General features: G+C 36.8%; 1 protein-coding gene across 1 annotated transcript in view; it reads right to left on the bottom strand.

Annotated features, from left to right (window-relative positions):
* DLD (dihydrolipoamide dehydrogenase) overlaps positions 1-12,624 on the bottom strand; it is a 34,060-nt gene that overhangs the window by 11,616 nt on the left and 9,820 nt on the right. Inside the window, exons 3-8 of the mRNA XM_047695857.1 lie at positions 7,276-7,355; positions 6,721-6,789; positions 6,068-6,137; positions 4,523-4,623; positions 4,040-4,183; positions 3,548-3,649 (exon numbers count right to left, since the gene is read on the bottom strand). Coding sequence (XP_047551813.1) covers positions 3,548-3,649; positions 4,040-4,183; positions 4,523-4,623; positions 6,068-6,137; positions 6,721-6,789; positions 7,276-7,355 — 566 coding nt within the window. The remainder of the gene's footprint in view (positions 1-3,547; positions 3,650-4,039; positions 4,184-4,522; positions 4,624-6,067; positions 6,138-6,720; positions 6,790-7,275; positions 7,356-12,624) is intronic.

Consider the following 12,624-nt stretch of genomic DNA (forward strand, 5'->3'; position numbering starts at 1 on the left):
CTTCCTTAAACTATTCTAAAAAACAGAATAGGAGGAAAGCTTCCAAATACATTCCACAAGACCAGCATTATTCTGATAACCAAAACCAGACAAAGACACTTAAAAAAAAGAAAACTGCAGGACAACATCCCTATGAACACAGGCGCAAAAATCCTAAACAAATGTGCTTGGCAACCAAATTCAACAATACAGTAGAATGCTGATTCACCACGATGAAATCAAATTTATTCTGAGGAAGGTTCGATATCCTCAAATCAACCAATGTGACACACCACATCAACAATATGAAGGATAAAAATCATATGATCATCTCAAGAGATGCAGAAAAAAACATCTGACAAAATTCAACATCTGTTCATGGCAAAAACTCAACAAAGTCAGTCTAGGGGTAACATACCTCCATATAATGATAAACCCACAGATAACATCATACTCAAGGGTAAAAAACTGAATGCTCTTCTGCTAAGATTGGAATTAAGACAAGGATGTCCAATCTCACCACCTTCATTCAACACAGCATTGGAAATCCTAGCCACAGAAATCAGACAAGAAATAAAAGGCATTCAAATTGGTAAGAAAGAAGTAGAACTGTCATTATTTGCAGATGACAGGACACTATACAAAGAAAACCCCAGACTCCACCAAAAAGCTATCAGAAGTAATATGGATTCAGTGAAGTTGCAGCATACAAAAATCAATATATACAAATTTGTTGCATTTCTACACACTAATAACAAACTGGCAGAAGAGAAATTCAGAAAACAATTCCATTTACAATCGCACCAAAAAGAATAAAATACCTAGGAATAAACTTAACCAAGGAGATAAAAGAACTGTATTTTCAAAATTTTAAAACAATGATGAAAGATATACCATGCTCATGGACTAAAGAATCAGCATTTTTAAAATGTCCAAAACTCCTGAAAGCAATCCACAGACTGAATGCAATCCCTATTGAAACACCAAAAGTAATTTTCACAGAATTATAATAAGTAATCCTAAAATTTGTATGGAACCATAAAAGACCCGTAATAGCCAAAACCACCTTGAGAAATGAAATAAATCCTGAGGTAACACAATCTTCAAGATATACTACAGATTTCAAGATATACTACAAAACTGTAATAATCAAAAAAGTTTATTAATGGCACAAAAGAGACACACAAATCAATGTGACAAACTAGAAAGCCCAGAAATAAACCTATATTTATATGGTCAATTAATCTGATAAAGAAAGCAAGAATATGTAGCAGGGAAAAGACAGTCTCTTCAATAAATGGTGTTGGGAAAACTGGACAGTCACACGCCAAAGAATGAAATGGGACCACTTTCTTATGCCACACACAAAAATAAATTCAAAATGGACTCAAGAACTAATGTAAGACCCAAAACCATAAAATTCCTAGTAGAAAACGTAGCTAGTAATCTCTCTGACATAAGTCTTAGCAACATTTTTCTAGATCTATCTCCTCACAAGGAAAACAAAAACAATTGGGACTACACCGAGATAAAAAGCTTTTGCACAGCAAAGAAAACCATGAACAAAACAAAAGACAACTTATTGAACTGAAGAAAAAATTTGCAAATGATATATCCTATAAGGAGGTAATATCCAAAATAAAGAACTTACACAACTCGACATCAAAAATACAAATAATCCAATTAAGAACTGGGCAGAGGACCTGAATAGACACTTTTCCAAAGACATATAGATGGCCAACAGACACATGAAAAGATGCTCAAATTACTAGCCATCAGGAAAATGTTAAATCAAAACCACAGTGAGCTGTCACCTTATACCTGTCAGAAGGGGTACTGAAAAGTGAGAATTAGTAAGTGTTAGCAAAGATGTGGAGAAAAAGGAACCCTCATGCACTGTTGATGGGAATGTAAACTGGCGCAGCCACTGTGGAAGACAGCATGGAGGTTCCTCAAAAAATCAAAAATAGAAATACCATATGAACCAGTAATCTGTTACTGAGTATTTACCTAAAGAAAATGAAAACACTAATTTGAAAAGATAAATGCACCTCTATGTTTAATGCAGCATATTTACAATAGCCTAGATATGGAAGCAAACCCAAGTGCCATGATAGATAAATGGATAAAGATGTACATATATATATAATGGAATACTGTTCAGACATAAAAAAGAATGAATTTTTCCGACCTGTAACAACATGGATGGACATAGAGGGTATTATGCTAAGTGAAATAAGTCAGACAGACATAGACAAATACCACATGATTTCACTTTTATGTGGAATCCAAAAAAAAAACAAAACAAATAACTGAACAAAAAAAGCAGAAACAGAGGTGTAAATATACAGAACAAACTGGTGGTTGCCAGTAGGGAAGCAAAATGGGTTAAAGGGAGTATGAGATAGAGGCTTCCAGTTACAAAATGAGTAAGTCATGGGGATAAATTGTACAGCATAAGAAAAAATACAGTCAGTGGTACTGTAACAGAGTTATATAGTGACAGATGGCAGCCACGTTTGTGGTGAGCATAGCATAATATATACAGCTGTGGAATCGCGATGCTGTAATTTTAAAAAAGGAAAGGGTAGATAGCTGAATTTAATCAGGACCACAGTTTTGCCAAGCAGGTACGATGATGGAACAAAGAGGTAAGGGACTCAAGAAGAGCAGCTAAGTGACAGACTACGGAATCCGAGCAGATAGGTAAAGTAGTCAAAACAGGAAATGAAGAGAGCAAAAACACAGATGGACCTAAGGACTAGAGCACCTGATAAAGTTAAACTGCCTCTATGTTGAGAATGACTGAGTACAAAAGGAGAGGAGGTTATGGGCTAGAGAATAAAATGTCTGAATTTGTGATTTCAGAAGTAGAGCAGTTCTTTGTGACATCAAGGTACAATACACCTTAAAATTGAGAGAAGGGGGCACTGGGGTGGCTCAGTCGGTTGAGCATCCGACTCTTGATTTCAGCTCAGGTCATGATCTCAGGGTTCTGAGAGCGAGCCCTGCATCAGGCCCCATGCTCAGTGCAGAGTCTGCTTGACCCTCTCCATGCCCCGAATGCTCTCTCTCTCACACACATGTGCTAATAAATAAATAAAATATTTTAGGGGGGAAAAAAAGGGAGAGATCAACTGGTAATACAGGAAAGTCGATAGGAAGGGAGAACAACGCAGGCAGAAAGCATGAAATGGCAAGGTAGTCCGAGAGTTGCAAGCAGTCTGAATGAATGTAAGAGGGATTGAGATGAGGACGGAGAGGGAGGGAAGAGTCATGTAAGTCATATCTGAAACACAATCTGCTCAGAATGAGAACCATCTTCTGAAGGACTAAATCAGTGCAGTTCTAGGAACACAAAGGATGGCAGATACATGGAAGCAGATTTCAAAATAAAAGAGGATGTCCTAATGTCCAACGATTACATAAATAAGTCGTCTTGAAAACTCTTTATGACTCAAGTGTTCAAGCAAAACTCCATGTTGCTCTGCTTGCAACGCTGTACAGAGGACCATGAAGTCCCTTCCAACTCCATGAAGGCAGTAAGAGAAGAAAAAACATTACTTACCAGTTCTACACCTATTACTCCTGCACCAATGACAACCATCTTCTCTGGAACTTTTTTTAAAGATAAAGCACCTGTAGATGACACTATTGTATCTTCATCAATCTATAATAAAATATATACAATCAAGATTATTTGGAAAAACCTACTGAGTTATAAACTGACCCCACCAAAAATGCTAAGACATTTATTTGTTTTGAGGTATCTAGGACTTCTATCCATACACTCGATTTTATCAAATCCCATTAAACTGCTCACTTAAAATTTCATCATTTGGTATTTCAAAATAAAACGGTCAGTTTTAACTTTGTAATGAATTCATATCCATCTTAATTGATGTTTTATTTCTGGTCAAAATCACTGCAGAATAAAGACAATCAACTTCCCAAAGCTGAACGACTGTCAATTATAGTACTTCAGTTAGAAATTTCTCCAAGTTCATAAATAGCATGAATAGTTTATAAATGTCTTTCTGAAGGGAGGTTGTCCACATACCGTGATTCCAGGAAAAGGAGTAACCTCCGAACCTGTAGCTATAAGAATGTTCTTCGTATCAATAACTTGAGTGCTGCCATCGGCTTTCGTAGCAGTGACCTGATTTTTGCCAGTTATCTTTCCAAATCCATTTACGTGGACAACCTTTATAAAATAATGTTTATAGATTCACAAATTTTAAAATGATTTTCATGATTAAAAAAACGTAACTAATAGGAAAAAAGTACTCTATTAAGTAACACATCCAATACAAAATGCTTCCTCACTTAGTAAGGCTACACATGGAGCAGCAAAAATTTGTTCTATATGTCAGAAAATCTATTTCAGGTTAGCATACAATTTTAAATAAATACCCCCAGCAAAAAACCCTCCAAAAAACAAACAAAAAAAATCAGCAGCCAAGTTCTAACAGAACTGCTCTATGAGATTAATGCTTAATGTATACGTAAAATAAAGCAGATATCTGCACGTTAAACCACTAACCTTATTCTGTTTGAATAAGTGGGCAATTCCACCAGTTAAAGCTTTTACTGCTGTACTCTTCTGCTCCATCATCTTCTCCAAATTCAAGCGAACTTCAGACACTGTAGTTTGTTAAACAAATCTTTAGTCCTTAGCTAAATTCTTGAAGCAATAGGGTATTTTTCACTAATCACAGAAAACTTCAGCCTAATGTTTAAAGAACTGGATAAAAGGCAGTATTAAAACTTTTAAGTATAGTAACTAATACAATAATTGTAGCTTGCAAAAAAGACTAAGAGCAACATCTCTCAATAAATAGAACCTGTCAAACACTGCAGAAAGTCCACCTTTGGGAAAAATTCAGTCCAAAATAAACATTATATCCCACTGTAGCAAAATATTCTAACAACTTATGATGACAGGTCTAGATGAGATTTAAATAGAAACAGCAAAGTAAAACATCATCTGAAATTATAAGTAAAAAGAAACAATAATTTCATGAAACAAAAACTAAAAAAAAACACTCAACTGAAAAAGTTAAATATAAAAACTTAATATAAAAGGGTTTAAAAAACTGGATTTAATCACTCATTTAACTTAGAATTCTGAAGCAAGAGTGTAAGAAGATAAAGCTGCTCAACTCAACACAACTTCAGAAGAGGGATAGCTCAGCAATCAGCACATGCAACCAACACAAACCACAGAGATGAGGAAACACAGACTCTGAGAGCCTGGACTGACCTGAGGCCAAAGAGCTACAACAAGAAGCTCTGCCTACCTTGCGAGTCCTCTTGACTAACCCTGTCTCCTCTCTCTTCCTTCTTTCCAAAGGAATGTAGGCTTTGACTCTACCTTTCATCTACTTTGATCTATTTGCTTTAGTGTCTACGTATCCCCTTCATACCCACTGGATAGCCTACTACAGCCCATTCTTTCAGAAACCTACTGCTACAAACAAATGAAGAAAAATAATTACCTATCCCCATCTCCTGATATGTTTAAGGTCTCCCTAAAACCCCAACCCTTCTGGATATATCTGTCAACAACTGGTAAGAAAGGATGAAATAAAAACAGCCCAAAAAGAATGGCAAGAGATAAGCCATACAAAATTAAAATGGAATGTCCTCCTTTTACACTGTGCTACACCCCACCCCTCCTTTGTTCTTCCCACTACCAAAAACTTAGGTAGACCAACCTACCTTCCTTCTTTCTCTGCCCATAGCCTTCAGGAATCCCATGCCAACTCCCCACCCCGAGATCTCCAGGTTTCAGGGAAATTAAAACTGACTTCTCTCTCTCTCTCTCTCTCTCTCACACACACACACACACACACACACACACACAGAGCAGACTTCACACCAAAGTTTTCAAAGGAACAGAAGATGTCATAGTAAAAATCTGACTTAAGCCCTCTTAAGTAAATCTCTCTACATTTTTAAAGATCATCTTTTACTCTTTCCTCAACAAAACATATGTTACACATTCATTAGATACACATAAAGCTGTAGCCAAAAGAGTCAAGTCAAATATGGCTGGTAAATTGCTGAATATGAAAGGTATACTTACTTTCAATTCCCCTAGATGCAAAATCTTTTCCATGGGCCATATGATAATAATGAGAGTTATTTAATAAAGCCTAAATAGATAAAATGATCAAATGTTGACAATAAGACTATATACAATCAAAAAGCAATTAAGAAATGACATTCTCTACATGGAATAATACAAGGACTGCGACAATCAAGTTTCTGTCCTTATGTTATTAACGTAAGCCCAATAATAAAGATGCAAAAAACGGTAAACAAGCAGGAATGAAAAACAAAACATCTTCACTTCCTTTAAAATCAAAGGAGTAAGTACACTCTTCAGGGTGGCAGGTGAAAAAGGCCATCATGTCTACATACATAAAACCCCTAAGGGAAGAATTTACTACCTCCTGTCTGTTTCACTGGTAAAGGAAAGCTGAAGAGAAAAAACGGAGCACCACAGCCTGTTTGAATGGAAAGGCTGGGGATGTGAAGACAGAGACGCAATTTCAGGAATGTATGGCAGACTGGTGACAGCACTGTTTAAGCTTTACCAAAGAAAACACGTTTTTTATTATCAACCATGGTTGCTTATTTTCTAGTAACTATTATCCTAATGTTCTAGTCCTAATACATCCTTCTAATCAGTGGCTAATGAAAAACACCTCTGTACTGTACAAAACACATGCTCACCTTAGAAGGAATACAACCAACATTCAAGCACGTTCCCCCAAGCGTCTCATTTTTCTCAACGCAGACTGTCTACAACCAAAGAAAACATTATTTAACTACTTATAACCTGCAGTGGCTCAATTCATAAAATTCCCATACATCTGTCTTAATTCTTCTACAGAACAAGTTACTGAAGCTGTTTGTAAGGATGAAATAGACTCCTTTAAAATATATCATTTCAGAAATAATGCTAAATGCAGGCTCACCCAAAAATGAATTGTGCTCAGAGACATTTTTGCCTAACATTATCAAACACATGTCCTTAGTCCTATTACTGTAGCTTCCAAAGCAGAATTAGAAGCCAAATGTACAAAGTATCGGGGAGAGGAGGGAATAATGGACCTCACTATTTCATGAGAGCACCGCAACTGAGTAACATTCTTCATTCATCTCAGGCCTATATTTAATTTATAAACAAAAATTTACCCTTACTATTTATGTGCAAAGTATTCTGTGAATATGATCAACTCTTCTCCAATAAAAATGTATCAATACCTCATTTAGTCTAAACCTTACCTTGAAGCCCAACTGGGCAGCTTTGATAGCAGCGACATATCCTCCAGGACCAGAACCTATCACTGTCACATCAGCATCAACTATAATAAAAGCAAATTGATATAAACAGTAAATTCCTTAATACTGACCAAAAACAGTGCATTAAAAAAACAAACAAAAACCTGCTATTTTAAACCCCCGAGAAAGTACAAAATAACCAACATTTTCTTCACAGTACTTTTTCACTCGTAGGCACCTGACGTTCTGTGATGTAACTGAAAAATGGCACAGATTTTTAAACTTCATTTTCTATTTGTTCATTATGACATATGGAATACAACTCAGTTCTTTTTTTAAGAATTTATTTATTTGAAAGATTGCACACACAGGCGTGCGAGTGGAGGGAGGGGCAGAGGGAGAGACAATCTCCAGCAGACTCTCTGCTGACAGCACAGCCTGACGCAGGGACTGATCCCACAACCATGACCTGAGCCAAAACCAAAAGTCGGGCCCTCAACAAACTAAGCCACCCCGGCAACCCACATCTGAGTTCTACATCCACCGAATCCACTGATCTTCCTAAATTCCACACTGTTTTACTTAAAAATAATAAGACAGGTTTTTAGTAACACTGAAAGACATTATCTGTGGGAGGGAAAGAGCTTTATTTTTTTTGCATGTGTGTGTGTATGTGTGTGTGTGTGTTTAAAGATTTTATTTATTTGTGATAGAGAGAGCACAAGCCGGGGGATCAGGAGAAGGAGAAGCAGGCTCCCCATTGAGCAAGGAGCCCAATGTGGGACTAGATCCCAGGACCCTAAAATCATGACCTGAGCTGAAGGCAGACACTTGACCTAGGAAAAGAGCCTTGGAATCTGACATAACTTGGCTTCAAATCTCAGCTCTGCCATTTATTAGTTGTGTGACCAAGGGATTTAATTTTCCTGTCATAAAGGAACAATAACATTGCCTTAAATGATTTATTTAATGTTAGGATTAAATAAGACAATTATTTGCATAATACCGTAGTAGTGCCAATAACTTTAAGACGATTACACCCCCTTCAGGTACTTCTGAGAAAGAGAAAAACCAGCTTCCCTGTACTGGATGGCAAACATGCTTTGAACTTCATTTGAATGCTAATAAATTTTGTATAGTTTATGGTAACAGGCTAACCACAACATTAAATGAACTATTCTGGACATTTGCCATATAAAAATACAAAAAAATTTTTTTAAAGATTTTATTTATATATTTGACAGAGAGAGAGATCACATGTAGGCAGAGAGGCAGAGAAAAGAGAGAAGGAAGCAGGTTTCCTGCTGAGCAGAGAGCCCGATGTGGGGCTCAATCCCAGGACCCTGAGATCATGACCCGAGCCAAAGGCAGAGGCTTAACCCACTGAGCCACCCAGGTACCCCATAAAAATACAAAATTAAAAAAAAAAAAAAACAACTTTGCATCAGCAACCTTAGGAATGTAATAATTATAACACTATTGGAAAAGTCCAATTATTCCCACTGTTCCGGAGCCAACTTCAAATAATGCTACAATCACTTAAAAGACTTAGTAGAGAGTCTACCTTCCTTCTCCCCACCCTCCCAAACTATCCTTACAACCCCAAGCACTTAGCAGTATATAACACATTTTCACATCTATTACACCCTTTTTGATTCTCAGAACTTCCTAGGAGGAAAAAACCCTTATAACTGACATTTCACAGATAAAAAATGCTAGGTTCAGATAGGTCATTTAACTTGCCCAAGGTCACCTAGCAAGTGGGTCAAAGAGACAAAATTAAGCTTTTTGTCTTGCAGTGATCATTCCGTTATTCAACAGGATTCTATTCTCAAATTTAAACTAACATAAACGAAAACCCTGAGAGCACTAATCAAGTTTATAATCACTAGCTATCCGATCTGAGAATAGTTTAACCCGCTTTACCTTTGGCTGCCCTATCTACACAAAATAAAAACCACAAAAAAACCTCCTTCATAGGATCGTAACACAGAATAAAACAGCATATATAAATAACTTAGCATAGTACCTGGAACATACATAGTAAGTATTTGCTATATGGTAACTATATTCTGAACTATGAAGATGCCAAATTTTAATTTCTGGTCACCCCCTCTCCAACAAAACCCCACTCCCCCAGGCATGGGAGTGCTAGTATCATCAAAAAACCTTTCCTGGCCTGAAAAGAATGACAGAACCTCTGCGATGGAAGATAACTAAGAAGTTATCCAACTGACAAAATCTAAGAATCCTTCCTACTGAATAAATAAAAGGACTTATTCTTCTTGGTTATATCGGATGATAATTAGGATTACTCAGTACATGAAAAAAAATATACAGTCAGTCCAATACATTAAAAAACTATTGCTTCCATTTTCACTGATCCATTTTTGCTCTTTGACTATACTGCTTGGTTCCCTGATTCATGTTCAGAATTAAGTACATAAGAAAGCGTATATCTATTTTCAAATTTTGAATAAAATGATGGCCTAAACAGCATCCCTTAATTTGGGTCCTAATTTTTAATGCACAGTAATGAAACACAAGCTACAAAAACAAGGTTTTTTTGTTGAATTTTTAACATCTTTTCTGATTAAAATATGTTTACTGAGTAAACTTAAATACAGAAAAGCCCCAAAAAGTTGAGTTTCATTTCCCAATGTAATCTTAGATTTTTTTTCTTAAGTATACAAAATACAAGAAATTCAGAACTAGTCACCTCTCACTGAAGATACTGTATGCACCATTCCATCAGAATACCACTAACGTGCTATGGAGCACAAAAAAAAAGAAGGGGAAATGTAAAGTCTTTATCTACAGATGGGTCAGCGGAGAATATGGGAGGGTGTGATTCTGTGACATTCAAAAGCAAGCCAGTATTTAGGGGATATCTTAATATACTTGGAAATGTATCAAAAAAGGTGGACTGATAGGTAAATGAAAGAACAGATCTGTGATAATTTAAGTACAGTAAAATGTTAGTGGAAGAATCTGAGTGTTCACTGAAAAATTCTTACAACTTGTCTAAATGTTTGCAATTTTTCACAATAAAATGTTAGAAAAACCAACCAGCTGGCTCTCACTTGTACCAAAAGCTGCATGCAAGTAAAGTTTACAACACAATATTCTGACACACCATACCCTTGTCAAAAAGCATTTGTCGGTTTGGTTTTCACATACAGTTTTAAAAATCAAGATATAGACCAATTGTTCAGTGAAACAGATCAAGGAATATTTGATGGAAAGTTTTACAAAATTAGCATTAGCCTTTCAGAATGGAAAAGAGAAACTGAACAGGATATACAAATTGGTATTATGAGAGAAAGATGACTAAGTTAGAAATATGGCAGAAGATAGCTGGATAGCAATTCGTATTTTAGGAGGCAGTGAACTAACTGGAGAAAGCTATCAGGTCCATACTTTAAAAAATAATGGGGTACAGTCAGGGGTGACTAACTTCAACAGACATAGCAGTTAATGCCATGAAATGAACTGAAGGAGAAAAAGCAGAAGAAAGTATTCTACTAATGTTACTTACGGTATCATTGTGAGGAAAATAAGCACACCATGTTATCAAGGCTACCACTAAAGTCAAGGTGTCAAGTTACAAATCAATTACAGTCATCAACCAGTTGCAAGATGTATACTGACAAGTCAGTCTGAGACAGTATCTACCATATCGGTAATTTACCCTGTATCAGGCAGTGAGCTAAATGTTTCCTATCGTCTTATTTAAGCCTCCTTATGTCTCCATGACACAATTATTATACCTCTATTTCACAGGGAGAAAATAAGGTTAAGAGTAACTAAATAACCTGCATTAGGCTGCCCAACTAGTAATGTAGCCAGGTTTCAAAGCAGGTTCCTTCTATTCAGAAGCCTTTGCTCCAATACCTTTCTGTTCTAATGCCATCCAAGACACTAGGATGATCCCATAATCTCTCCAGGGCCATCAGGAACTCCAAGAAGCTCCTTCATTATCATAATGGGAAATCACTGCCTTCAATAAACTGATATTATAGTTAGGGAAAACAGGCACATATCAAAATATAGATAAATCAAGTTTATTTTTTTTTAAGATTTTATTTTTATTTATTTGACAGAGAGAGATCACAAGTAGATGGAGAGGCAGGCAGAGAGAGAGAGGGAAGCAGGATCTCCGCCGAGCAGAGAACCCGATGCGGGACTCGATCCCAGGACCCTGAGATCATGACCTGAGCCGAAGGCAGCGGCCTAACCCACTGAGCCACCCAGGCGCCCGAAATCAAGTTTATTTTTACAAATAAAAAAAAAGGAGTAAGAAAAGAGATATCATAAGGCAGTAATCATTAATTACCACATTCACAACATGAGTTTAAGAACGACTTGGTAAGATTTATTTATTGTTGGGGTGAGGGTTCTGTTTTTAAATTATCAATGACCTTAATCTCCAATCTATTTTAGTGAACCTTCCACGCCCTATACTTATCATCACCCAAAAGCGCTCAGCTTCTAAAATCCTGAACTCTAATACTCTACTTTCTGATGATAACTCTACAACCTCCCCTAACCCATTAAGAAGGAGAAATATACTTAAAGACAAAAAGAATATAAAGTTTAAAAAAAAAAAGAAAAACTCGAGTTCAAATATGGGCTTCTACCTCTCCCTAAATCCTTGGGAAATTATTTAATCTCTCTGACTTTGATGTAACATAGGAATAAGTGACAGTAATACCTACATCCCACCGTTGTGAGGTCAGACATAATGTCTGTCAAGACCCTGGGAGGAGGGCAGGTGCACATGAGACACTCAATACATGTTTCTTCCCTTCCCAGATCCACCTCCCAATCTCACAGCCTCCAATCTCACTCTCACCCTACACACTGCTACCCCATTGTTATCTTTCACTAAAATCTGACTCAGATACTACCCTCTCCTCCTTCATTGGTTTCCCTTTCTTTCTCAGTCAACAAACATTTATTGAGCACCAGCAACTGTGCCAGGTGCTAAGGAAGGTTCCCCCCTCTCTTGTTAGATAAAATCCAAGCTCCTAAATACAGCATCCAAACCTCTTCTTTAGCCTCATCGCCCACCACACTCTGCTCATGCACCAATACCACTCAGTTTAAGCTTCAGCAACAATGAATTACTGTTAGCTTATACCCACAGAATTACACTGGTCTACCTATGTACATTCTGTTCCATCTACCTAGAAATAAATGCTGACAGCATGCATTTCACATTAGACACTACCCTAAGGTCTAGGGGTATCTATAAAAAACACAGCCCTGGTTCTCATAGTCTACTGAGAGAGGAAGAAAAACCATTACAATAAAAACGCTAATCTGCACCCAGAATGACTTTAAAAACAA

The sequence above is a fragment of the Lutra lutra genome, chromosome 11 (assembly GCF_902655055.1).
Source record: "Lutra lutra chromosome 11, mLutLut1.2, whole genome shotgun sequence".
Taxonomy (NCBI): Eukaryota; Metazoa; Chordata; class Mammalia; order Carnivora; family Mustelidae; genus Lutra; species Lutra lutra.